The 26,856-nt window shown below is 41.1% G+C and overlaps 1 protein-coding gene across 8 annotated transcripts; it reads left to right on the top strand.

Annotated features, from left to right (window-relative positions):
• The first annotated feature begins 232 nt into the window (after positions 1 to 232).
• Positions 233 to 26,856, top strand: LOC134227098 (ras-like GTP-binding protein RhoL). 8 transcript variants are annotated; one of them, XM_062708361.1, is made up of 6 exons: positions 242 to 676; positions 865 to 1,106; positions 2,185 to 2,781; positions 25,681 to 25,929; positions 26,010 to 26,127; positions 26,198 to 26,856. In XM_062708361.1, exons 4-6 carry the CDS (start codon positions 25,693 to 25,695, stop codon positions 26,401 to 26,403), a joined length of 561 nt encoding a protein of 186 aa, XP_062564345.1. In that variant the 5' UTR covers positions 242 to 676; positions 865 to 1,106; positions 2,185 to 2,781; positions 25,681 to 25,692; the 3' UTR covers positions 26,404 to 26,856. The 8 variants fall into 8 exon arrangements, with proteins under 8 accessions (XP_062564350.1, XP_062564351.1, XP_062564345.1 ...); XM_062708366.1 differs by lacking the exon at positions 865 to 1,106 and having other exon boundaries at positions 233 to 368; positions 2,285 to 2,781; XM_062708367.1 differs by lacking the exon at positions 865 to 1,106 and having other exon boundaries at positions 241 to 368; positions 2,294 to 2,781.

Genomic DNA, 26,856 nt, shown 5'->3' with positions numbered 1-26,856 from the left:
ATGAATTTAATACTTTCCGGTCGATTAATTTCAAACCACGGTAAGCTATCAGTCAGTTTTTTACCCCTTATTATTCACACATGCCCGCTTCGTACTTCCACTCGTTATAAAACTATTGAAACAGCGAATCACACATGTGCGACAGGAACTCACGTCTCTGCCATTCATCGGCACCGACGACCGGCAACTCAAACTCTTTCGATGCCCAAGCAAGAAGACCCTCCGTATTTTGTTGCGCTCAGTGTTTCTCATTCGCTAGTTGCGATGTGTCGCGAACGGATGCTTTAGTTAGAAAGCCTCGCTATCATTTCCATATTCTGTGGAAGTCGCGCCTTGTTTTGATCAAAACACATTGTTGGAAACCTGTTGTTAGTGCGGTGGATGGGGTTTAACGACTATCGGCTCTATTAGTCGATCACGTCATTATAGTGTTTGGAAGACAGTCGGGAGAAGAATCGGTTCTATTGAATATTGTCATAATTTTGTGCTTCACGGGAAGGAAAAACCCTATGTGCTTCGTCGAATGGTGTCGTGCTTTATCGTTATCGTCACTTATCAGCATCTTACATATCCTGTGTGATGGTAGTGGGTCGGTTAGCTCGTTGGCAGTATCTAAGGCGGATCCTGCATATAGGAAACATGTGACAAGTGCAATACTCGCAGTGATTATATGAATGTATGCGAATTGGTTGTTTGTTTAGTAAATTAAAGCAGACTAAATAGTTGGCGGAGCAGCAATTGAGGCTTCGCGCTTTTGAATGTACTGATTGTTGATTAGTGTCGGAACGGGTTGGCGTTTGAAGTGTGTGCCATGAATAATTAATGTATTCAGCTTCATATGTCGTCTGAATTTCTTGTGTGTAGATTTGTGTGCCACCAATATTTATGCAAAACAGACCGCTTAGATGCGAAAATCGTCATAGCTGATATTAGCGAATATTTGCATTCGAAAGCTGAGACAGCTTGCTCGGTTCAAGTGACTCAATCATCGGTCTTCGTGTCTTGGGACGTGGTCATCATCGCTTGAAAATGATTTACGCCTTGGATTGTGCTTCTGTGTCCTGTTGGTGTTGGTGCTTATCTGTGGCAAACAAATAAAGCTGACGGTTTGAAATTTGAAACAATCCAGCCATCGCATAGTGGGAGTCTCGTTCCATCAAAAAGCTATATCAAAACACAAAATACAACTGCCAAATGATAAATCAATATGTTCAGTAAACATTCTTTTGACTCGTCATGATGGTATAACCATTGAAGTGTGATAACTGACTTTTATACGTATGATATAAACAGTTCAAGATTCTTTCAATAATTTGTAAATTGAACTAATCAAATATGTCTTTGAAAACGACATTAATGCATCGTAGCTTTCTGAGCATTTGATATTAAATCATTCTCTGTAGCTAAAGTACTAAAAGTTTCACTTTAAAAGTTTTTTATGTTTATGTTTTTTCTGCAATTATTTGTTCAACATTTAGCGTCAATTGATATGAGAAATGGTTGTCTACAATGCTCTCTCACATATCGCTCTTATTTAACCATATTTATATGTACGCGATGAAAGCATAGCATAATATGTAGCATATAGCTTAATAATTGGATGCACTACTTTTCTTCCAGTATATTTCCATCGCTCAGAGACAAAAGAAATGAGATCTCCAATAAGCGAAAGCGTGAAATAATCAATCTATAAAAAAAATGTCCTTACTCGAAGGATAGGATTTTCTCACACATACCAACTTCACGTAATTTCTTTTCGCGCAATAAACGAAAATATGGATATAAAAGACCTTGAAACAAAGTTGTTCCTGCAGGCTTCAAAAACAATTATTTTATAGGAAGCTTTACAAATTCAAGCACAAAATGATATTTCTTAACTTCTACGTTCTATATGTATAACAACCATCACATTGAGTTCAATGTTCTTAATCGTCTTTTGCGAGTTTTTCATATCTTCCATTACTTGAATCTGAGCTAAAACAATTGTTTGTTTCAAATTCACTTATTGAGCTATTGAAAACTCGACTATTAAAGTATTTTTGACTGGAAGTTATCCCACTATGTGCTGGCGGAAAAAGAAAGAAAAAATATCGCACAACAAGTGATAAACGACAGCAGAACTCCTTATCGGTGGAAAATACAAATAATTTCATTTTGCCTTGTTCCGTTTGCTTTAACCACCAGAGCAAACGGCTTGCCTCGGAGTCGATTCGCCGTCAATTCAAGGCGGTTGTTGTCGTTTGCAGCCAGTCACCATCATATATCGACACCTATCTCTATATAGATTTTACAGTGAGCTAAATTTGGATTTCGCAAGAAAGAAAGAAGAACACACCTCAATTGATTTCGATTACGCGCTGAAGCAGGTTCCACGCAGTTTCAATCGTCAATTAATAAAACCAGCGAGACCGGGTGTGGAATTAATCTTTTTCTCAATCAACGAAGCGGCAAAGGAAACATCAGCGTCAGTAAATTACTCGGAGTGAATCGGTTACATAAAGCAAACGAGCTGTAAACGCAATCAAGTTGCTCGCTGCTGACTCGTTCGGCTTCGCTTCACTGTCGACCTTTCGGCGCATTTTTCGGAAGCATCTTTGACAACCTGTGAGCGATATAACGTAGTGCAAAATAACTGGAGCCTGCTTTCGACGAAAGCTGCGAATGATAGCGATTAATCGAAAGCTGAAGCAGAGGACTGGAACTGGATTACATCAGTGTGCTGAACGTTGCTGAAAATCGTTTGTTCATCTGGGAAAATCGAGACGAACCGAAAATCAAAAGGTGAGTAAACCTCGAATAATATGGTCATGATTTTCTAGGAATTCTATCATCAATTCCCCTTATTGGGTGCATGTGTGATTCACAGGCGGCGTGGTATCTCATATCGCTGCAATGTAGAGGGATGTCCCCAAATGTTGAGTAGCTAGTTCAAAGTAGTGAATTTCATTGGGGAAGTCGAATTCAAGGGCACGCACTGTTTGAATGCAAAACCAACGGAAACAGTTCGCTATTATATACAGCATGAGTTGATTTTATTTTACGACACTTTTTTACGTTGCAATACATACAAATTGATTGCTGGTTGAATCCAATAACAATAATAATATTTCTTTGGAATATCCAACTCTACGTTTGGTGTCTTCCAGTTTTGATCAACACTCAACTTCGCAAATTTGAAAAAAAAAATGAATAAGGATGTCGAATGATAAACTGTTAACCTCTTGTTTTTTTAATGAAGATATATCAGTTATTGGAAAATTTCTACTTCTTAGCTGATAAAGATCTATCATTAAGGAATTCATATATCATATCGAATGTCGAGAAAATTTACTATTCACAGGATATCCCAGACCAGAGCACCCTTAATTATTACGCGTCATTAGAGTATAATTATTTGTTTGGGTGAGTTTATATGCCCATGTTAAATTTCGGACACCCATCATACATGAGGAGATCAATTTACACGACAGTTGAATCTCTATGCCTATTCTTTCAGCGGGTTCTCCTTCTTGAATTATGACATATTTTCAAATAAATAATGTCCATCCCTTGCTGATATCCCCCTACTATAGAGGTACAGGAGAAACAAATGGTAAGCTCGTTTATAGCGTTTCGTAGATGAAAGGTACATCCAATCTCGGTTGAATTGCGCTCTCGAAACAACAGCAAGCATTTAGTGGAAGAAAGGTTGGATCGGAGACACGGGCCTGGGCGGCGGCAGGGTGTTGGTTGTGCAGGTTCTCAAGTACGGATGCTCGGTCGACGCAAGCCCGCAAGCACTTTACCTACCGCTTCGCGACTAAATGAATCGTTCAACCCGTTTCGAGCGAGAAAGTGTACAATTTCTTGCACGACATAATTGGGTCTTGGGAGAATTCACCTTTTGACACGATGATATTCAGCCTTTACCTCGAACACAATGGGAGCTAGAGAAATGAGTAAGAAAATACATAATGACATAAATGAAAAAAAAAAAAAAAAAAATCAAGCAACGATATTTTATGACGTGTGTATGCTACAAATTAAAGCATCTTTTTTGTATTTTTTTGTTAATATACGTTTTAACTTGTAGGAAAAAGTTTGTTGAATATTTGGGGAAATTTCAAGATTATTATTTGATCATAAAATAAGGATTTACATGATTAATTCATGTTGAGCGTCTTAGGGGAAATGTTACAAGGTTAAAAGACTAGATAGTCGATAACAAAACACTGAAGAAGTTTTCAAGAAGAAAAAGAAATACGTATCTGTTGATTCAAAGTGATTATAGTGGAAGTAAATGCAATAGTGAAGGGATTTCCAGATCTGGTTCTCGATTCACCTGATGCAATTGTGCATCATTTTTTATGACTCAACTTTGTTTTGCTAATCCGATTGTTTGTTTTATACAAATTACTATACAAATACTTTAAACAAATTGGTATATTTGCATATATTGAATCAATAGCAGCAACAAGTTATAGAATTTACCAAACAAAATTATTCATGAAAAATTATGCACCATGCGTCTCCATCATGCATTTGTCATGAGACTTACATTCAGTGGTGGCTTCTCGCTTCACGAGTAAGAAAAGAGTGTAATTGGGCCTACAAAAATTCCACACTCGCCCGAACAGGGCCGAACCTACTGCCTGCATTTTTCTGGCCCTTGCTTTGTTCGCGAGTACGGGCAGAGCAAAGACAAAAAGCAGGGCAGTATTTTGTTCGGGAGTAAAAAACACGGCCGCGAGTAGGTATTTGTGATTTCTTCGAATACAATGGATAAATTTGGCTTGACATTCATTCATTTATTTAGTTAACATCTAAACAGATAACACTGAATCAACAATTTGACGCCACAATGCACGGTTCGAGGCCGCATCTCTCCATCCTCGAATACGCCCCACGCTCGCCAAGTCGTTCTGCACCTGGTCTGCCCATCTCGCTCGCTGTGCTCCACGTCCGTACCTGCCGGATCGGAAGCGAACACCATCTTTGCAGGGTTGCTGTCCGGCATTCTTGCAACATGTCCTGCCCATCGTACCCTTCCGGCTTTAGCTACCTTCTGGATACTGGGTTCGCCGTAGAGTTGGGCGAGCTCATGGTTCATTCTTCGCCGCCACACACCGTCTTCTTGCACACCGCCAAAGATGGTCCTAAGCACCCGTCTCTCGAATACTTCGAGTGCTTGCAAGTCCTCCTCGAGCATTGTCCATGTTTCATGTCCGTAGAGGACAACCGGTCTTATAAGCGTCTTGTACATGACACATTTGGTGCGGTGGCGAATCTTTTTCGACCGCAGTTTCTTCTGGAGCCCGTAGTAGGCCCGACTTCCACAGATGATGCGCCTTCGTATATTTCACGACTAACGTTGTTGTCAGCCGTTAGCAAGGATCCGAGGTAGACGAATTCCTCGACCACCTCGAAGGTATCCCCGTCTATCGTAACACTGCTTCCCAGGCGGGCCCTGTCGCGCTCGGTTCCGCCCACAAGCATGTACTTTGTCTTTGACGCATTCACCACCAGTCCAACTTTTGTTGCTTCACGTTTCAGGCGGGTGTACAGTTCTGCCACCTTTGCAAATGTTCGGCCGACAATGTCCATGTCATCCGCGAAGCAAATAAATTGACTGGATCTGTTGAAAATCGTACCCCGGCTGTTACACCCGGCTCTCCGCATGACACCTTCTAGCGCCATGTTGAACAACAGGCACGAAAGTCCATCACCTTGTCTTAGTCCCCGACGCGATTCGAACGAACTGGAGTGTTCGCCCGAAATCTTCACACAGTTTTGCACACCATCCACCGTTGCTTTGATCAGTCTGGTAAGCTTCCCAGGGAAGCTGTTCTCGTCCATAATTTTCCATAGCTCTACGCGGTCTATACTGTCGTATGCCGCCTTGAAATCAACAAACAGATGGTGCGTTGGGACCTGGTATTCACGGCATTTTTGAAGGATTTGCCGTACAGTAAAGATCTGGTCCGTTGTCGAGCGGCCGTCAACGAAGCCGGCTTGATAACTTCCCACAAACTCGTTCACTAATGGTGACAGACGACGGAAGATGATCTGGGATATCACTTTGTAGGCGGCATTAAGGATGGTGATCGCCCGAAAGTTCTCACACTCCAGTTTGTCGCCTTTCTTGTAGATGGGGCATATAACCCCTTCCTTCCACTCCTCCGGTAGCTGTTCGGTTTCCCAGATTCTGACTATCAGTTTGTGCAGGCAAGTGGCCAGCTTTTCCGGGCCCATCTTGATGAGCTCAGCTCCGATACCATCCTTACCAGCTGCTTTATTGGTCTTTAGCTGTTGAATGGCATCCTTAACTTCCCTCAAGGTGGGGGCTGGTTGGCTTCCATCGTCCGCTGAACTGACGTAGTCATCTCCTCCGCTGCCTTGACTTTCACTGCCTGTACTCTCAGCGCCATTCAGATGTTCCTCGTAGTGCTGCTTCCACCTTTCGATCACCACACGTTCGTCCGTCAAGATGCTCCCATCCTTATCCCGGCACATTTCGGCTCGCGGCACGAAGCCTTTGCGGGATGCGTTGAGCTTCTGATAGAACTTGCGTGTATCTTGAGAACGGCACAGCTGTTCCATCTCCTCGCACTCCGCTTCTTCCAGGCGGCGTTTCTTCTCCTGAAAAAGGCGGGTCTGCTGTCTCCGCTTCCGTCTATAACGTTCCACGTTCTGCCGGGTACCTTTTTTTTTTCTGGGTACCTTGCTGCAGCGCGACCGCCCGCGCTGCGTCCATCTCCTCCAGAATCTGTCTGCACTCTTCGTCGAACCAATCGTTCCGTCGACATCGACCCATATACCCGACGTTGTTCTCCGCTGCGTCGTTAATGGCTGCTTTGACTGTACTCCAGCAGTCCTCAAGAGGGGCCGCATCGAGCTCACCCTCTTCCGGCAACGCTGCCTCGAGATGCTGCGCGTATGCAGTGGTGACATCAGGTTGCTTCAGTCGCTCTAGGTCGTACCGCGGCGGTCGTCGGTACCGAACATTGTTGATGACGGATAGTTTTGGGCGCAGTTTAACCATCACCAGATAGTGGTCAGAGTCGATGTTAGCGCCACGATATGTCCTGACGTCGATAATGTCGGAGAAGTGCCGTCCATCAATCAGAACGTGGTCGATTTGTGATTCTGTCTGCAGTGGTGATCTCCAGGTGTACCGATACGGGAGGCTGTGTTGAAAGTAGGTGCTGCGAATGGCCATATTCTTGGAGGCAGTGAAATCAATTAGTCGTAGGCCGTTTTCGTTCATCAGCCGGTGAGCGCTGAACTTTCCAATAGTCGGTCTAAACTCCTCCTCTTGGCCAACCTGAGCGTTCAAATCTCCTATGATGATTTTGACGTCGTGGCTTGGGCAGCTATGTAACACATATGGAAGCTGATATATCTCCACTGGCTTCCACACTGATATTCTTCCCTCCACCTTCATACGGGAGCTTGACAGAAGGAAGTTCGTGCGATATATACCATCACAAATATTGCCCTCCGCTCGCTTTCAAATTTTTGCCAAAAATTGGAAATTATTTTGTTGGACATTTGTTGCAATGTCTCAATATTAGAAATTCTATGAAGATCATTGGTACTATACCACGGAGGCAACTTCAGAATCATTTTCATAATTTTATTTTAAATCCTCTGATGTGACTTTTTTCTGGTATTGTAGCAGTTAGTCCATATTGGCACAGCATACAACATGGCTGGTCTAAAAATTTGTTGTAAATCAAAATTTTGTTCTGAAGACGAATTTTGTTCTGATGCCTTCAATGTGGATTTTAAAAGTTTATTTTTGATCTAGCAAAAATATCTAGCACTAAATATTTAGCTTCGCTAGGCCAATTAATTGGAACCCCATTCATAGTGACAATATGTCTGCTAGATGGTTTAAAATAAGAAGCTCTCGGCTTATGTGACAAAATTATAAGCAGAGTTTTGGAGTAAGTAAGTGGAGAAAATATCCAAACTTTTCTGCAATTCACTACAAATGACACGAAGGCTTCACCCTTTGGCTGAAAGGATCGTATAATCTGCAAACAACGATTTTTGACACCCTGGTGGTAACTCAGGTAAGTCAGAAGTAAAAATGTTATACAATATAGGCTCCAGTATGCTGCCTTGGGGAACACCAGCTCTTACATGTAATCTATCAGATTTGGAATTCTGATAGATTACCTGCAGTGAGCGATCTGATAAATAATTTTGGATCAGTTTAATAATGTACAGAGGAAAATAAATTTCATCAATTTTACAATCAAACCTTCATGCCAAATACTGTCAAATGCTTTCTCTATACCAAGAAGAGCAACTCCAGTCGAATATCCTTCAGATTTGTTGAGTCGAATTAAATTTGTAACTCTTAATAACTGATGAGTGGTTGAATGCCCATGGCGGAAGCCAAATTGCTCATCTGCAAAAATAGAATTGTCATTAATATGAACCATCATTCTATTTAAAATAATCTTTTCAAACAGTTTGCTTATTTAAGAAAGCAAGCTGGTTGGGCGATAACTAGAAGCCTCAGCTGTATTTTTGTCCGGCTTCAAAATTGGAACAACTTTGCCGTTTTTTATTGATCTGGGAAGTATGCCAATTGAAAACATTTGTTAAATGAATTAACCAAAAAGGATTCAAAAACTCTCAGGAAATGTTGTAGAAAATACCATCATCACCCGGGGCTTTCATATTTTTAAATTATCTAGTAACAGATCTCACTTCATCCAAATTAGTTCCCAACGAAGGGTCAAAAACATTCTCTTGATTGAGAATGCTTCGAAGCTCCGTGTAACCTGATCCTCAATTGGACTAGTGAGACCTAGACTAAAGATATAGGCTCTCTCAAACTGCTGAGCCAGTTTTTGAGCCTTTTCGCAATTTGTTAATAAAATTTTATTCCCCTCTTTAACTGAACCTCTGTCTACTTATCTGTAAAATAAAATTCCCTGATTTTTTCAGATTTTTTCCAGGTGTTTTACATTAATTTCCAGGCAAAAACAAACGTGCCATATATAGAGTTTAGCAGCAAAATAATCAAATCAGAAATGTAAATATTGCGAAAAATATTATTTTAACGAACATTTTGGTGGCTTCACAAAAACAATGTTGTAAATTACTTAAGAAATTCCTCCGGGAATTCCTTCGCAAGTTCACCCAGAAATCAATTTGAAAATTTCTTTGCTAAAACGTTAGAAAACATCTCACGGAATTGTTTCGGAAATTCCTTTAGAGATGCAAATAGCGATTCCTTTATGATTTTTTAAATTCCTCTAGGTGTTTGTTCGAAAATGTCTTGTGAAAATCCTTCGAAAATACCTTTATAAAATACTTTGCAGATTTCTTCAGATATTCTTCTGATTTTTTTTATGAATTTCTTTATTAAAGAAACCTAAGAAAACTTCTTAAGGAAATGTTCCGGAAATATGTTTGGGAATTTCTTCAGCAAATCCTTCAGAACTTCTTACGAAAAAAAAATCAGGAAATGTGTTGATACAAAAATATGAGATTGCTGGGTCCATGACGTTAGGCATAAGGACGTTAGGCAAATACCTTCTTAATGTCGTGGACCGTTTTTGGGGCATTTATGCTTAACATCCTTTATGCCTAACGTACTCATGCCTAACATCATTATACCTGTTCGCGTGACCAACATCTAGTTTTCTTGGACCTAGCAGCTAAGGTACCGGTACTATAAGTGTCAAACGGCCAATTTATAGCCTATTCAGATTACGCCATTTCTGGTCATAAATATCATGATAAACAACAACCTGATGCCATCCCCACACATTAAATTTTTTTCTCCGCTTTAACACGATATTTATTACGATAAATAATCTAATCGTAATCTGAATAGGCTATTAAGCTTATTGAAGCATATTTTGGCAAAATAATTTCAATGGTTTCAGCGCCACTAGCGTGCTAGTACTGCTTTACTGTAAAAACCTTCGGAAAATGCTTCGGATATTTTTTGAAATTCCATGGGATTTTTAAGAACTTATTCAGAAGTATCTTAGGAAAACTTTAGAAAACACATGGAGATGTTTTTCCGGATATTTTGCTTTTAAGTACTCTTTAGAAATACTTCGAGAATACCTTTAGAAACTCCTTTGAAAAATCTATTTGGGAATCCTTAGGCTATTCTTTCAAGAATTCCTTTAGCAAAAATCCTCCACAAATCACTATACACTTTTTTTTAAATCCCTTCGGGAATTTCTTAATGAAACCATACAATTCGTTTTGAAATTCCTCCGGGAATTCTTTTCGGTTTTTATCTTGGAAATTGCTCCAGAAATAATTTAGAAAATTGCTAATCATTCTTATGGACACTCTTTTAGTGATTTCGTTGAATAATTCCTTGGAAAACTGATTCCGAAGTTCCTTCGGAAGTTCCTCCTGGAATTGCTGTGAAAAATCCTAACTAATTTAGTATTGTTTAATATATTCCTAAAGAATTTCCGAGGGAATACTCAAAAGAATTTATAAAGCAATCCCTAATTGATTTCCCGAATAAATTCCTAGATTTCACCAAGAATAGCTTCGGAAATTCTCCAGGAATTATTTAGAAGATGGCAAAACGTTTTTTGCGGAATAACAATCCATCAACGTTCACTACATTTTCAATAGATGTGATTGGTATATTTATTCAAATACTTTTAATGATTTTTTCATCTTTTGAAAGAATTTCACTCATGGTCACCGGGTATTGAAATTTCCTTGATTATGTCAAGATTTCCATGATAATTCTAGATATTTTCCAGGTAGCGGAAAATTCCCTGATAGTTCCAGGTTTTTCCAGATAGTAGACACCCTGTTAAGCGCTGGAATTGGCTTTTGAGGGTTTTTTAAAAAGAATTTTCGTTAATTTCGAAAAGAGTTTCGAACTGGGATCCAACTTCGAGTTCAACACGGGATCGCGAGTTCTTTGCCTTTCGCCTCACATTTTTTAAGACGGATCAGTAGCTGAAGATCGTCGTCAATAATAATGGAGTTGAATTTAATTTCACATTTAGGAATTACAATGCCTCTGGCTTCGACAATTAAATTTGTCAAAGATACGAGAGCATTATCAATACCATTTTTGGTATCGAGAGGAATATAAACATCAAAATTCCTATCGATATACGTTTTATATAAATCCCAATCATGATAATCTATGATAATAAAAAGTAGAGCTGATTGGATTTTGTTAATGGCTTCTTGTGAGATTTCAAACGTCACAGGAAGGTGATCAGAGTCAAAGTCAGCATGAGTTACCAATTGGCCACACAGCTGACTTGAATCCGTTGAAACTAAATCGATTGTTGGAGGATTTCGACTGGAAGAAAAACAAGTTGCTCCATTGGGATATTGAATAGTATAATATCCTGCAAAACAATCGTCAAATAAAATTTTACCTTTGGAATTGCTTTGAGTATTATTATGACAAATTTTTCATTTGTTGCGAGTTAAAATTTTAATATCAGCTCTTAACTAATTATTTTGCTGTACATTGCACTTGGAAGGCAATTGCCTTTCTACTTTGGTTTAAAATGTAGAATATAATTTATGTTTGATACGTCTATTAATGACAATGGCTACCCCACTACAGGCGCTGTCAATACGATCATTTCTGTACTGATTGCTCAGTTCGTAACTGATTGCTCAGTTCGATAGGAGAAAAATTGTTTTCTATGTTAGAGTTAGAAAGGATATCTGAAGTCTCCAGCTTCCTTCTATTTTTTTCCGCGCTTTGGCAAGACGGACATGAAACCTTGTTTCTTATAAGGAAATGGAGAATCCAGAGACTCCCCCTTCTTCTTGTTTTTATTAATGGTCATTGCTGGGCGTGGAGACGTGACCTTCTAAATGTTTTTTTTCCAGAACGGTGTCCTTGCAGGATTGCCACCACTTGTCGGAATTTAACTTTCGCAAACGGGTCCAACGTAAAACGTTGGCACGGGTCCAAGCAAAGATCGTACCGGGATCAAGAGATACAAATAGCGCTCATACCATGAAAATGGCCAACCACTACTCCATTTCTACCATTTGTCTATAAATATCTACGGCTCATTAAAATTTGATTCTAGATCGAATTTAATCGAATAAGGGGACTCCGTAGCGTAGTTGGCTACACGTTCGTCTTACAAGCGAATGGTCATGGGTTCGATTCCCAGCCCCTCATCAGTCGCCGGATGCGCAGCCTTTTCGCCGGATGCGCAGTCTTCGCGGTGATGTATTGGGAAGCGCCCTTACCGTTACGACTGCCTGATGACGACTGAAAAATTGTTCTTCTCGGAGGCATTCCTCCAACGTACCCGAATAAATGGCAACCGAACAATGCAACGATCATTGGAATCACGACACGGACAAGTGGACACAATGGACTTATGGTAAGATGCACAAGCAACGAAAACAACAATGAATAATGGAAAATCTGAAAATCGATTCTGTGTGGATTCTGGCTACAGAATACAGTAACACAGAGTGCCTACCAAATAAAGAAAGGAATAAAAAAAAATTATTAAAAAAAGATTAAAAAATGACTGAAAATTAAAAAAATCGGTGTATTTTATCTTATAACCGCTGTATCTCAGAAACGGTAGCACTTAGAAAAAAGTGACTGTACACCTTTTACATTGGAAATTTTACATACTTTCATAAAATTGAGTCGATAAAAACGTAAAAAAATATTCCGACCATTTTTGAAAAAACAACTAATAAAAAAATATAACTTTTTTGTCCATTATTTCCCCATTATGGCCTATAGTGCAAAAACGTTCATATATCATCTGCTACAACACATCGAAAAAAATATATATATATATTGAAAAATTAGTTTTTGAGAAAATTAGTTTTTGCCTTTCTCGTACATCAAAGTTGTACCGAAAGGCTATCATTTAACTCCAAAATCGAACTTTTTATAGAAGTCTCGGAGACCCATGATGTTATATACCAATCGACTCAGCTCGTCGAACTGAACAAATGTCTGTCTGTCCGTGTGTATGTATGTGTGTGTGTGTGCACACGAAAACCGGAAAATATTAGCCACTTTTTCATATAGTAATTCTCAACCGATTTTCTCCCAACAAATTGCATTCGACGGGGGTTGATCACTATTGAATATAATCACGATCGGTCATTACGTTCAAAAGTTATGAAGAAAATGGTGTGTTGAATCATATACGGTTGGTTGATTGTTTGCCTTACAGCGTTTGCAAGAGCCGTAATGTAGGCAATTATTTATGATGTGTATCACACTAAGGCAAAATTAAGTGATTGAATCGAGAAAGGCATCGTCACCACTAGGTGGATTAATCTGGGTTTTTAAGTTTTATTTTAAATTATTGAACAATTTTTTTTTCACAGTCTATATTTTTTTTACATAGTCCCTAAAACATTGCCAAAGACACCAAAACAATCGGACAAGCTGTTTTCAAGTTAAATTATGTATATGCAAAGAATGTGTATATGTTAAAGAATGTATATGCAAAATTTCAGAGAAATCAAAAAATACAAAAATAAATCGACCTTCAATTTCACAGAAAATTGCTTTTGTACATTATATGATAAATCAATTGTTTATACTATTGAACCACTACACACTTGAAGCATTTCACAGATTTTGATGAAATTCACCGAAATCTCAACACCAGAACTGTTCGGTTCCTATTTCACCGATTTTCCTTTGTTCAACTGGGTCACCAGATAGCCTTGCGAGCAACAATAAAGGATAGGTTCGTGACGATTGAACACAAATACCTACCCCGTTTTTCTTTAAAATCTACAATAATAATCCTCCTCGCCAATATACATACATTATTGTATTTCGGCACGTACAAGGTGCACATATATTCTGCCGGAAATACTTCTATTTACAAAACATTCTGAAATGGCCTTGTCGTTTTATTATCACATCTCATCGACAACGGTACTGCCTTACTTTCCGCCGTGCCTGTAGTTACATCAAATCAGATGGTTTCGAACAAGTATTATAGATAGGTTGAGTGCCGCATCGTCACGGCTGACCTTTGGTCACCGCATCAATTCATACAAGATTACGGCTTAAGCCCCCGACGAGGCGTGAGTGTGTAATAATTGAAGTAGATTACTTTTAATTAATAGTGGCGAATGGTCAAAGAATAACAGTCGGGAATCTCGAACAACTTGATTGTGCTGCTTCATATTGTCACGTGACTTTGTAGCATGTTATGAATGTAAATGAAAGCTGGTGTAACGGGTCTAATTCTAGTTTTGAGAACACACATTGAGCGTATGATTGTTATCTTAAGCCAGAAACCTGAAGAATATGAACTGCCGCCGTAGGTCGATGTGCGAATAAAAATAGCTTATAAGGTATGACATTGATTTGTACTGTTATTGTTGCGACTCCTCGACTCCACTTTCCACATATACAGGTGCTACAGTCCGTAGATCGAGTTTGGTTTCTTCATTGCCAGCTATTACCATTTTGTACGACATGGTGTGAAGGCACATAAACGATCAGGAACTGGTAATTGCGGTTAGTAATGTTGTTGTGCATTAGTCACTATGTTTTACTGATGAATGTTGTGTTGAGTGCTTCGCATTTTCGCTGCCATAAACCTTTTCTTTCCATTAATCGTATGTGTGCATCCGTGCTTTGGTGATCCACTCGATGGTGATTGACCACATTTCGGTTTGTTGTTTAGTGGTGGCAATAGTCATCATATAGGAGGTATGCCGCATGAATCATTGAACGCAATTTTCCGTTGTTTGGAAGAATTCCGCCCTCAGTTGGCACTATTACTGAGCATGTGGGGTGATCTCTGGAAATGAGCAAGAGTTTGATTTACTTTCTCATTTATTGCGCTGTTATTGTCGGCTTTTTATCACTCTATGTGCTACGACTTGTTAGGCGTCAATTACTTGACAGTCTGGAACAGAGCTCATTCACGGTAGTGTATGGCCTGTTGCATGATGATAAGGTCGACTGAAAGACGCCACTCGGTGATGTTACTGTGCCATGCACTCGCTTCTGCCGGATGCGACAGCGTGAGATGTTTGGCTTTTGAATGCTTTGCATTCCACTGTATGCAGCAGTAGAAATTCTATTCTTTTTAATTGACTTGTGCGAACTAGGTGATATAATTCTGTACAATTGAGACATTCAGATACTATTCCAATAACGAAGATTTCGTATTTCCATGGTGCCTATATATTTTTGTAGTCTATATTCAGGAGGCGTGCAGTTATCTAAAATGTATTTTTTACTTTTGTAACTAAACTGCTAAACATGCTCTATTCGCATGATTCTATTTTTTATAATGGAGAAATTCAAAAAGTGCAAAATTTACAGAACTTGTTTCTGAAATATGCCTTACTATCAGGGATAGTAATTCTCACTCAATCTCACGAGCAGAGGATGCTTTCTCACGGAGATTTTTGCTAAGAAATCATTTTGCGGGAAAGGAAAAAGGTCTGATTTGTGATAATCATTTTTTGTTAACTTTTATGCCGTTAAAAGTTTGCTCACATCTTTCATCCTTTTCATGGATTCTTGAATGCCAAAAAGAGTTTGAAGAAGTCGATGTGGTAATATGGCTAGGGTGAACGCTTTCCAATGTCATTGTTGTTGATGGTCTAGGTCCGAATTCCGTTTAAATTTTAATAATTGCTTGCCGAAAATTTGGCATTAGCATTAGCAATAAATAATTCGCACACATTCGTAGGTGGTACAAGCCTGGACTATTGTATGAGAATAGAATCGTCTTCATCTGTTGACCGTTACCACAGATATTGATTTAGGACTAATCACTATCTCTTAGATCTGCGGTTCTCAACCTTTTTCTTAAGAGGTACCCCTTCAACTTATGCTTTTATTAAGCTTAACTTATAATATATAATAAAAACGGACCTGAAAACCAACGGGGTCTTCAAATAGTTGTCTGCAATTTTCGTTATTCGGTGGAACTTTCGAATTAAAATTTATGTTTATACGTCAAGCTCCCACAAGACTTTGAGTTCTTTTGGAGGCTTCCGAGCCTCCTGAAAGTAGGATTCCGAGTCTCTTGATAGGAAGCTTTTAATTCTCTTGAAAGGAGGCTTTCAAGCCTATTGAAAGAATTCCGAGATTCTTGAAAAGAAGTTTCCGAGCCTCCTGAAAGGAGGATTCCATCTCTTGAAAGGAGGCTTCCGAGCTTCTTGAAAGAAGGCTTTCGTGCCTCTTGAAAGAAGGCTTTCGAGCCTCTTCCGGAAGCCAGAAGATCCTTTCTCTACGAAAAATTATCGGCCTATCAGCCTACTCTCAGGGTTATCCAAACTGTTTGAAAAGGCTATTCACAGCCAGTTACTTGAGTCTGTCAAACACCACAACATATTGCTCGAGGAACAGTTTGGTTTCCGACGACGTCGATCAACCGTACACCAACTGACCCGAGCTACAATCGTCCTCAGACGAACCATGTTTGTCTCAAAATTATCCGCCATGGCCATACTCGATATTGAGAAGGCATTCGACAATGTATCGCATGATGGCCTGGTGTACATACTACATCGTTACAATCTTCCCAGCTACCTGGTGAAAATCATCACCAATTGGTCGGGGTTCAGCCAAATCGTACCAAGCGCCAACGAAAAATTACCTATTTTTCTGCTAAAACTTTCGTTTAGCAGATTTAATTGATCGCAAATCGTATCGGATATCCCTTAACGCCATAACTGAGAATATGCTACTGCAAATGTACGCTTAAATTGATATGAAACTATTTCCGTTGTCCTTGTACAATCAAAATATCACATATCAGTCGAAAAGTCGCACGGTGTGGTTTGGCTGAATCACGACCAATTATCTGTCGGCAAGGACATTCCGGGTCCCAATCAGCGGGGCGAGTTCCAATGCGCACAATATCGTCGCAGATGTTCCCCAGGACAATGTACTCGGGCTCCTGCTGTTCAACCTGTTCACCTCCGACATGGCAGAACCTCTAGAATGCGGCATTCTGTCTCTATTTGCAGATGACACCCCCATTCAAAATCCCCCAAATATGTTCCGCCTGAGCACTGTGAAATCATCCTCAATGGGACGACTGTGGAATGGGCCCATGAGGCCGACTACCTTGGCTTGACCCTCGACAACAAACTTATTTGCGGGGTCCGCCGTCTGGCCGGGATAAAAAACCTTACACGAACGCTTTGGTGAGTGTAAAGATCGGCTCAGGGTTCGTTGCTTGACGTCCAAACCGCAGGCGAGATTTGTGTCCTAACTAGGTTATCAAATTTTATTGTAAATTTTTAGTGTACATAGTAGGTAATCAAATTTCATTATTTAGTCAAAACATGCTTAGGTTGATATGAGAAACTAAAATGTAAGAAGCATTCGAAACAGAATAACATTGAACAAAAAAAAATATAACAAAAGCTGAAGTGGTGTGCCTCGCACCACACTTGTCGAAACTGACGGTGGCTCAGTTCTGGAAATTTATTCACAACGATGCGATGATGCGTCATCAGTTTTGTGAAATCTAAGGTAACAAATGACGTCGATATTTCATCCGCAACCCTTATACTTGATTTCGATCCGTCAAACGTTATACGAATCAGCCGTATCAGTTTCGCTGGAAAACCATGTTCAAGCATAATTTGCCATAATTCATTCCGTTTCACTGAGTCGTACGCCGCCTTGAAATCAATAAACAGATGATGTGTCTGCAAGTTGTACTCCCGGAATTTATCAAGGATTTGTCTCAGGGTAAACATTTGATCCGTCGTTGATCGGCCCTCACGAAAACCTGCTTGGTATTCACTGACGAAAGACTCTTCAAGCGGTCTCAATCTGTTGAACAGAATACGGGGCATAATTTTGTACGCCGAATTAAGGAGGGTTTTCCCTCGATAATTGGCGCACTCCAGTCTGTGCCCTTTCTTAAAGAGAGGGCAAATGAGGCCGTCCAACCAGCTAGCAGGCATTTCTTCGTCTTCCCATATTTTCAACATAATATGTTGCAGAACTTCATAATGCTGCTCACTGCCATGTTTGAGAAGTTCATCCGGGAGCTGGTCCTTCCCTGCAGTCTTATTGTTTTTCAGCTCTTTAGCAGCCTTTTCAACCTCATCTAGTGTAGGCGACTCCACAGCTTGTCCACCGTCGCTAATATTTATTCTGTTCACCGATGCACCGTCACTCCCACTATTCAACAAAGTCTCGATGTGTTTTATCTGTCAGCAAATTCCCTTGTTGGTCGATGCACATGACGGGAGATAGCGCTTTTTCTGCACGTCATTGACAGACTCATAAAACCTCCGCATATCGTTCTGCTCCATTTTTTATTGTGCCTGCCACTTGTTCTTCATATTCTTTCTTCTCCTGCGGTGGGTTCGTTTTTCGGCTACTCTTGCTTCCTTGTACCGATCTCTATTCGATCGGGTACCCGACAACAACAGCCGGCTTCTGGCAACGTTCTTCTCGTCTGTCACTCTCTGACACTCCACATCGAACCAACCCGTCCTGGGTCGCCTCTGTGCAGTGCCTACCACTTCTCGTGCTGTTGTGCTCACCGCTCCATGGATCGACTCCCATAGCTCGTATATGTTGTCGCTAACGTTGATTGCACTTATCCGTTCGTTGAGCTTCTGGCGGTACTCAGCCGATACTCCTTCCGCCGTCAATCGCTGGATATTGTAACGCATCGTTCGCTGTGATCTTTCGTTCGATGCAGTTGTCAACCGTGATCGAATTTTACTGACAACGAGGTAGTGATCAGAGTCAATGTTCGGACCTCTGAATGTCCGCACATCGATAACATCCGAGAAATGGCGCTTATCCATATGGCCATCCCTCTGGCAGCAGAGAAATTTACTAGCCGTAGGCCGTTGTCATTGGTAGCGGAGTGAAGGCTTTCCCTAGCAATTATGGGACGGAAAAAGCCCTCTCTACCGACCTGAGCGTTAGCGTCTCCGATAACAATTTTCACGTCATACTTAGGGCACTCTCCATAGGCTTTATCGAGACATTCATAAAACGTGTCCTTCACGTCGTCGGATTTATCGTTTGTCGTTGCGTAAACGTTGATAAGGCTGTAATTGAAGAATTCCGTATCCTCAACACATAGATTCGTTCGCTAATGAGTTTCCACCGCATCATTCGCTTCATCTGTTTGCCCATCACTACGAAACCAACTCCATGCTCCGCCGCTGTGATAGATGTTATACTTGAATGCAGTGTTGGTCGTGGGGTCCACGACTCGGAATTCACGTTCTCCGGATTTGGGCCATCGGACTTCATGAATAGCGGCCACGTTCACTCCAACGTTCTGCAGTTCGTGAGCCAGAAGGCTCACTCGTCCAGGCTCATTTAAGGTCCTGACATTCCAGGTACTGAGTTTCCAATCATAGTCATTATTTCGTTGCCGGGTCGGCAGTTTTCATATTACATTACAAATTCATCGTCGTTCAAACAGTAACGACATCTGTTGATTTTAGTTAGTTGGGCGAATCACAAACCAGATGACGATATTGATCAAACGTCAAACTAGAGCAAAAACGATGTGCGCGCCACGAGTTATCGATTGCCCAACTAATGATTATTTGAATTGATCAGCAAATCAGTGAGCGATGGAAATTTTAAGAGTGTTATGTCTGTTTGTCTGCGAAGCTACCTTACCGGGGTCGCGTTACCTACGTCGCGCTGGTGGGACTGCCACCTTACGTATAGCTGACGCGATACAGCATTTCGTTAATCAGCCGCTGGGTACCAGGCAGAAGGACAACAGTGCCCAGGCTGCACTACCGGCTAAGTACACAACCCTTAGCTGGCGGTCTTTTGTCATCGGACGACCCGTGGAGGCGTGAGATAGGAACTTGTGGGGACCAGAGCTCTGTTGGGCGCTCCTTCCTTGATGTCAACCCACCATTTGCAGCACAAACAATACATTTTCTCAAGTGAAAATTACTTGAAAATCGAATGGAGATGGTTTTATACACCGAGCAGTAGTACCGCTAGTAGTGAAGATATTAAGCTCATTATATTTACCAATATCCTACATTGCTGTAAATTATTATCAATCAATATCTTAACTCGGAGCTACCAGTGTGCTCCAAGAAGCGTATGCTGAAGGCAAGCATGTTGACTCTGTGTCACTCGATATCGCCAAGGCCAAGGCGGACCGGGACCCGCTTGGTCCTTAGAAAACTACAAAACTGGGGTATCACAGACAACATGCTTGCTTTCGTTTAAAACTTCCTCACTCGACGAACCTTCCAAGTGCTTCCAAGTGCACAGCGTCAGGCGAGTACCCCGAAGAAACTGACGTCCCCAAAGGGTCGGTCCTAGCGGTGACACTTTTCCTCATCGCTATGGACGGGGGTTTCATCATTCTACTTGAAAACGTATATATATATATTTGTATACGCCGAAGACACTTTATTGGTCGTGATCGGCAGAACGCCTGGAAGGACCAAGATCAAGACTCAGGCGGCTGTAAGCACCAGTCGTCGCTAGGCTTCATCCGTCGATTTTGTCATGAACGCTAGTTAGTGTGTCCGGGGACACGTTTGCAGTGGCCGGCATCAGCTCGCAGGAACCTCCATAAAGCTTGGCAAGTCGGACAAGCAATTATCGACAGCCGCTTGCTTTATGGTCTTGAACTAACGTGTCCTGTCTACCGGAACATCATCGACACTCTCTCGCCCGTTTTCAACAGCTTCGTCCGGTTAGCCTCTTGTCTACTTCCGTCCACTCCCGCTCAAGCTGGCATCGGACTTTGATGGCCACCTGTTGCAAAGCCACCTCTTTTGCGGCTGCCACCTCAGGAGAAGACAGGATCCTTCTCCTCGACGAGGCAGACCGAATCACGAGAAGTGTAGCCGGTACCGGTCTCACCCCAGTGGCAACCGGCACGGAGCAAAGGGCTGAATGATACCTCCCGTTAACATCGACCGCGCTATCGCTTCCCGGTTCAAAAGAGCAGATAACATAGAAGATCCGTACTGGCAGTACACGGCAGCACGCTTCCGAAATAGCAAGATTCGGTATACCGACGGATCCGTCCCCAGCTGAGGGGTCGGCTTTAAAGTCTGTGCCTACCTCACCAAAGTAACATTTTTTCCGCCGATGCCGCCGCCATTTTTGTCCCAGCCACCCTTCCGGCGAACAATCCAATCGTGGTCTCCACGGACTCCATAAGTGTGATTTCCACATTGAACTGTGATTTCCACTGTTTCCAGATCTGAACTCGGCGAAACCGAAAGCAGTACGACTACCCCCGAAATCTTCCCGACGAGCCTGCAATGATAGCCATTTTTTGCTTATTGAAGGATGCTATATTGTACTACGAAGTTAAGTTTTCCTATCGACCCCCCTGATTTAAAACCAACCGAACATATTCAGGCTTCTTTCGATTCTTTCGAATTGCGAACATCGCCCTAAGCTTAAAGAGGCGTTCTGGTTCCTTCCAAAGAAGTAAGGTCGAAAAATCACAGGATTTTCTGTTTTTTTTGCAACGAATTTTGGCAGAGATGAGGCCGTTACTTCGACTTCAGAAGCAAATTGTGTACCACCGGAGAACAGCACACAAATAGGATTATTGCAGAACACCAAGGGTTACAGAAGGATCAGAACTTTTCCATACCAGGACGTAGCGAAACTAAACGATTGCAGGACTTTCAAACACAATGTCTTCCACTAGAAACCGTGATACCTACACACTACACTAACAGACAAAACACCGTCGACGTTTTTTTGTTGTGTTCATTTCATTATTATTTTGTTTTTTTTTTTTTTATTTTAAAATGTTGTTGCGCGGCCTCCTCTGGCCTACCCTTTCCCTCAAATTCATTGTTGGTTAGGTAAAATTGGAACGGAGACTCCTCTAGTCTCTTTTCATCCTAGAGTTGATTTTAATCTAGAATTTAAAAAGCACCTTAATGAAGCAAATAATTAAGTTATTCATTGATATCTTCACTCGGAGCACTTAAAAATCGGCAAAGAAAGGCTAGTTCGATGTAAAATTTCTTAGAGGATCGAATGGAGATGTTTTCATAGACCTCTTGGCACTCTTTTATATTTTACTCCATCTAAACGGTTTCATATTCTTAACTAAGTAAGTGCAACTAATAGAGGGATATTTGAATTTTCTAAATTGATTTTTGACAAAAAAAGCACGGCAGAACCACGGGAGCGCGCGCGCTGAAAATACACTCCAGTGAAAACACTCCAGTATATTTTCAGTGCGCGCGCTCTGGCGTGCATTTTTTGACAGTTTGACATGACATTTAGAAAATTCAAATATCCCTCTATTAGTAGCACTTACTTAGTTGAATATTTCAATTTTTAATTATTCGGCGAAACGAATATTCGGCCGAATAATCTGCCTCTATTCGGCTGAATAATCCGCTTTTTTGGCCGAGAAATCACTCATGCTCAATTAATACCAAGAAAACAAATATGTTCAACTCCAGGAACGCAGGATTTCTTTTGATAGACTACGATTTTTTCGAAGAGTAGAACGTCTTCTTTCTAAAATATAACGATTCATATTCATAGGATGTGTGGACTTTGACATCAAGACATTTTTATGAAGTGTCAAAACTTGTAATCTAAATAGGTTTTGAGACGACTGTCAAATAATGTCGCCAATTACTTTATTTGGAACGCTTCACGTAATACCAGAATATGTTTGCGACCAATCCAAAAAGTCGACAATAATTTTATTTGTGTTTGCCGTATCGGGAAAGCAAATTTAAATAGTAAGAGCAAAAAAAGCAGGATGATATATAGGTCTAGAATATCAGATTCATTAATATTTTAATATATTTGCCAGTAGAGACCAAGATGAGTACAATGATATAAGAACCCTGGTAGAGAACGAAAGACAAAAAACATGTAGGTAACCATGATTTAACAAATTTGTAACCATAAAAATTTAATCCCATTTGATCCCCCATGTTCGAAGGTGCAACACGTTGAATAACGTTGAAATAATTAAAAGAAAAATATTATTCTTGATTTCACAAATCAAGACAAAATTTTCAAAACGACTTATCTGCTTTTGTAAACAAAGATAGACGAATCTGATAGCTCTCCCACGCAAACCAACACCATCAATAGGTAGGTGAAGGTTTGCGCCAAGATTTTTTTATGTACAGGTTATCCGACTTGTCAATATCCCCAACTCAGCCATCTTGGATTTTTGTATGGAATTTATGCTCGTTTGTTTACGTTTTGCACTGAAAATGTATGTTTCCCCCCCGCGCTGGTTATTCCTATAGATAGTGGAATATATAGATGAGCGAAGATAAATCCACTGTCTCCAAACGAACTGTCAAACGTGTCTCCAAACGAGCATGACGTCATGATTTCAATGGAAACGTTAAGGGCTGTGACGTCATATGAGCGTGTGCACGGGCAAAAAAATCGACTCAGCCATGCTTTCGCTCATCTATAGATTCTACTATCTATAGTTATTCCCATCTACTGACGAAGTCGGATAACCTGTACATAAAAAAATCTTGGTTTGCGCTACCTGTTGATGGTGTTGGTTTGCGTGGGAGAGCTATCAGATTCATCTAATCGTCGTTTGAATCTTTGTTTACAAAAGCAGATAAGTCGTTTTAAAAATTGTGTCTTAAAATTATGTAGTGGAGCTGAGGTCTTATTTTATTAAGCTTCACACTGTGAGGGATGACACTACGAAAATACGAAAGTAGAATATTTAAACATTTGTTTCAGTAATCAGTAAACTATTTTTTAACATAAATTTTTGAATTATTCAACATTATTATTATTATTTATCAGACTAAGGCCGGAGTGGCCTGTGCTGCACATAAGTCTTCTCCATTCAGCTCGGTCCATGGCTGCACTTCGCCAGCCACGCAGTCTGCGGAGGGTCCGCAAATCGTCTTCCAGCTGATCGATCCACCTTGCCCGCTGTGCACCTCGCCTTCTTGTTCATTTTTACCGGATTACTGTCCGACATTCTGGCTACGTGCCCGGCCCACCGCAGTCTTCCGATTTTCGCGGTGTGAACGATGGATGGTTCTCCTAACAGCTGATGCAACTCTTGGTTCATTCGCCTCCTCCACGTACCGTCCGCCATCCGCACTCCACCATAGATGGTACGCAACACTTTCCTTTTAAAAACTCCTACGAGCATCGTCCAGGTCTCGTGTCCGTAGAGGACTACCGGTCTTATAAGCGTTTTATAGATAGTCAGTTTGGTACGGCGGCGAACTCTATTCGATCGGAGCGTCTTGCGGAGTCCAAAGTACGTACGATTTCCAGCCACTATGCGTCTCCGAATTTCTCTGCTGGTATCGTTATCGGCGGTCACCAGTGAGCCCAAGTACACGAACTCTTCAACCACCTCGACTTCGTAACCATCGATAGAAACTCGTGGTGGTGGCTTACATTGACCTCTCTTGTGCCTCTTCCTATCATGTACTTCGTCTTCGACGTGTTGATGACTAGTCCAATCCGTTTATCTTCGCTTTTCAGTCTGATGTAGGCCTTTGAGAGGATGGTCAAAGTTACGTGCCATGATATCAATGTCGTCGGCGAAACCAAATAACTGGACGGACTTCGTGAAAATCGTACCACTCGTGTCAATCCCTGCCCTTCGTATTACTCCCTCCAAAGCGATGTTGAATAGCAGACACGAAAGACCATCACCTTACCGTAACCCTCTACGCGTTTCGAAGGGACCCGAGAATCCTGAAACTCGAACTACGCACATCACCCGATCCATCGTCGCCTTGATCAACCGTATCAGTTTATCCGGAAATCCGTTTTCGTGTATAGCTGCCATAGCTGGTCCCGATCGATTGTATCATATGCGGCTTTGAAGTCGATAAATAGATGATGTGTGGGCACGTTGTATTCGCGGCATTTCTGCAATACCTGACGTATGGCGAACACCTGGTCTGTGGTAGAGCGTTCACCGATAAATCCCGCCTGGTACTGCCCCACGAACTCTCTTGCAATTGGTGTTAGTCGGCGGCATAAAATTTGGGAGAGTACCTTGTAGGCGGCGTTCAGCAATGTGATTGCGCGGTAGTTGCTGCAATCCAGCTTATAGCCCTTTTTGTATTATTCAACATCTTCTGCTTCGTTGGCATTACATCCCCCACTGGGACATTGCCGCCTCGCAGCTTAGTGTTCATGAAGCACTTCCACAGTTATAAACCGCGAGGTTTCTAAGCCAAGTTACCATTTCTGCATTCGTATATCATGTGGCTAGCACGATGATACTTTTATGCCCTGGGAAGTCGAGACAATTTCCAAGCCGAAAATTATCTAGACCGGCACCGGGAATCGAACCCAGCCACTCTCAGCATGGTCTTGCTTTGTAGCCGCGCATCTTACCGCACGGCTAAGGAGGGGCCCTTATTCAATTATTTAACATATTCGGCATTATTCGGCTTATTCGGCCGAATATTGCAATTTTTCGGTGAAACGAATATTTGGCAAAATAAATATTTTACCATTATTTGGCCCTTTTATTCGGTACATCTCTAGTTGAGACCTCAGTGTAGTGAATACAATCAGATGACTATGACGTTCAGATGACTATGACTCAGGTTGAGACTATAAAATCGTTTAGATGGAGTAAAAGCAGTAAGAGCAGATTTTGTTTGCACTGAGTGTAGGACAACACTGCCTACACATACCGCAGGTCATTTATGACCGAAATAATACAAAAATAAATTAGCTCGGCTATTATATCAATTCATTTCTTACTTTTACAGACTGACGTCAAAATGACGATGGGCAATATGCGTCCGCTGAAGATAACCACCGTCGGCGATGGTATGGTTGGCAAAACGTGCATGCTAATTACCTACACACAAAACGAGTTCCCCGTCGAGTACGTGCCAACGGTGTTCGATAATCACGCCTGCAATATCACAGTGGACGAGAAAGAATATGCCCTAACACTGTGGGACACGGCTGGCCAAGAAGACTACGAAAGACTGCGACCATTAAGTTACCCGAATGTAAGTTCAAATCGGTTGTCATTGGCTGTTATCGTCTTCGGTTTATCACCACGTAACTTTTATGTCTATTGTTATTGCAGACCGATTGTTTTCTTATATGTTACTCCATATCGAGTAAAACATCTTTCGATAACGTGCTTTCAAAATGGTACCCAGAGATAAGGCACTATGCACCCCATGTACCGATTGTGCTCGTTGGTAAGTAATTCTGCAACAAGTATTCTCATTTTACCTAATTTTTGATTTGCCACACATCGATGTCTTTCAGGAACCAAGAGCGACCTCCGAGTACATGGATCGGAAAAGTTTGTCACAACCACGGAGGGTAAAAAGCTGAAGCACAAAATCAAAGCATACTCACTGGTGGAATGTTCCGCCAAAAAGAAACTCAACCTCGGAGAAGTGTTCGACGAAGCCGTCCGAGCAGTGGAGAAAAAGCCCCACGCCAAGCCACGTGTCTGCACGATACTCTAGCTCACCGTGCTAGTCTTTTTCTAGTTTTTAGACTTGTTACAAACCGTATATAATTACAGTTTATATATCGATAGGGCCAAGGCCAGTGATGTTAGGTAGATCATCTCCTTCCTACTTAAATAATTGACTCACTCTACAAAACAGTGACATTTTGGCCTTAATTGAAAACCAAGCGAAAAAAAAGTATTCGACGATTTCCTACCGTTATAGTATTGTGCATATTGATCAAGGAAATATTTTCTATAGACATACTGTTTGAAAGAGTGATCGGATATTTTGTGCTATATTCTTCAAATTTATAAGTTAGTTACATTTTCAGTAATTGGATGTTTTATTATATCGTCTCTAATAATGGGACCTATTTCCATATTCATCAACTAGTCATACGATTTTTGTCAACATGTTCGATGGAAATGTAACTATATAAAATGTTTAAAATATTTATGTATAAAA

Source organism: Armigeres subalbatus, chromosome 3, assembly GCF_024139115.2.
Source record: "Armigeres subalbatus isolate Guangzhou_Male chromosome 3, GZ_Asu_2, whole genome shotgun sequence".
Lineage (NCBI taxonomy): Eukaryota > Metazoa > Arthropoda > Insecta > Diptera > Culicidae > Armigeres > Armigeres subalbatus.
The sequence above is the reverse complement of the archived record's forward strand: the minus strand, read 5'-3'. Positions and strand labels throughout refer to the sequence as shown.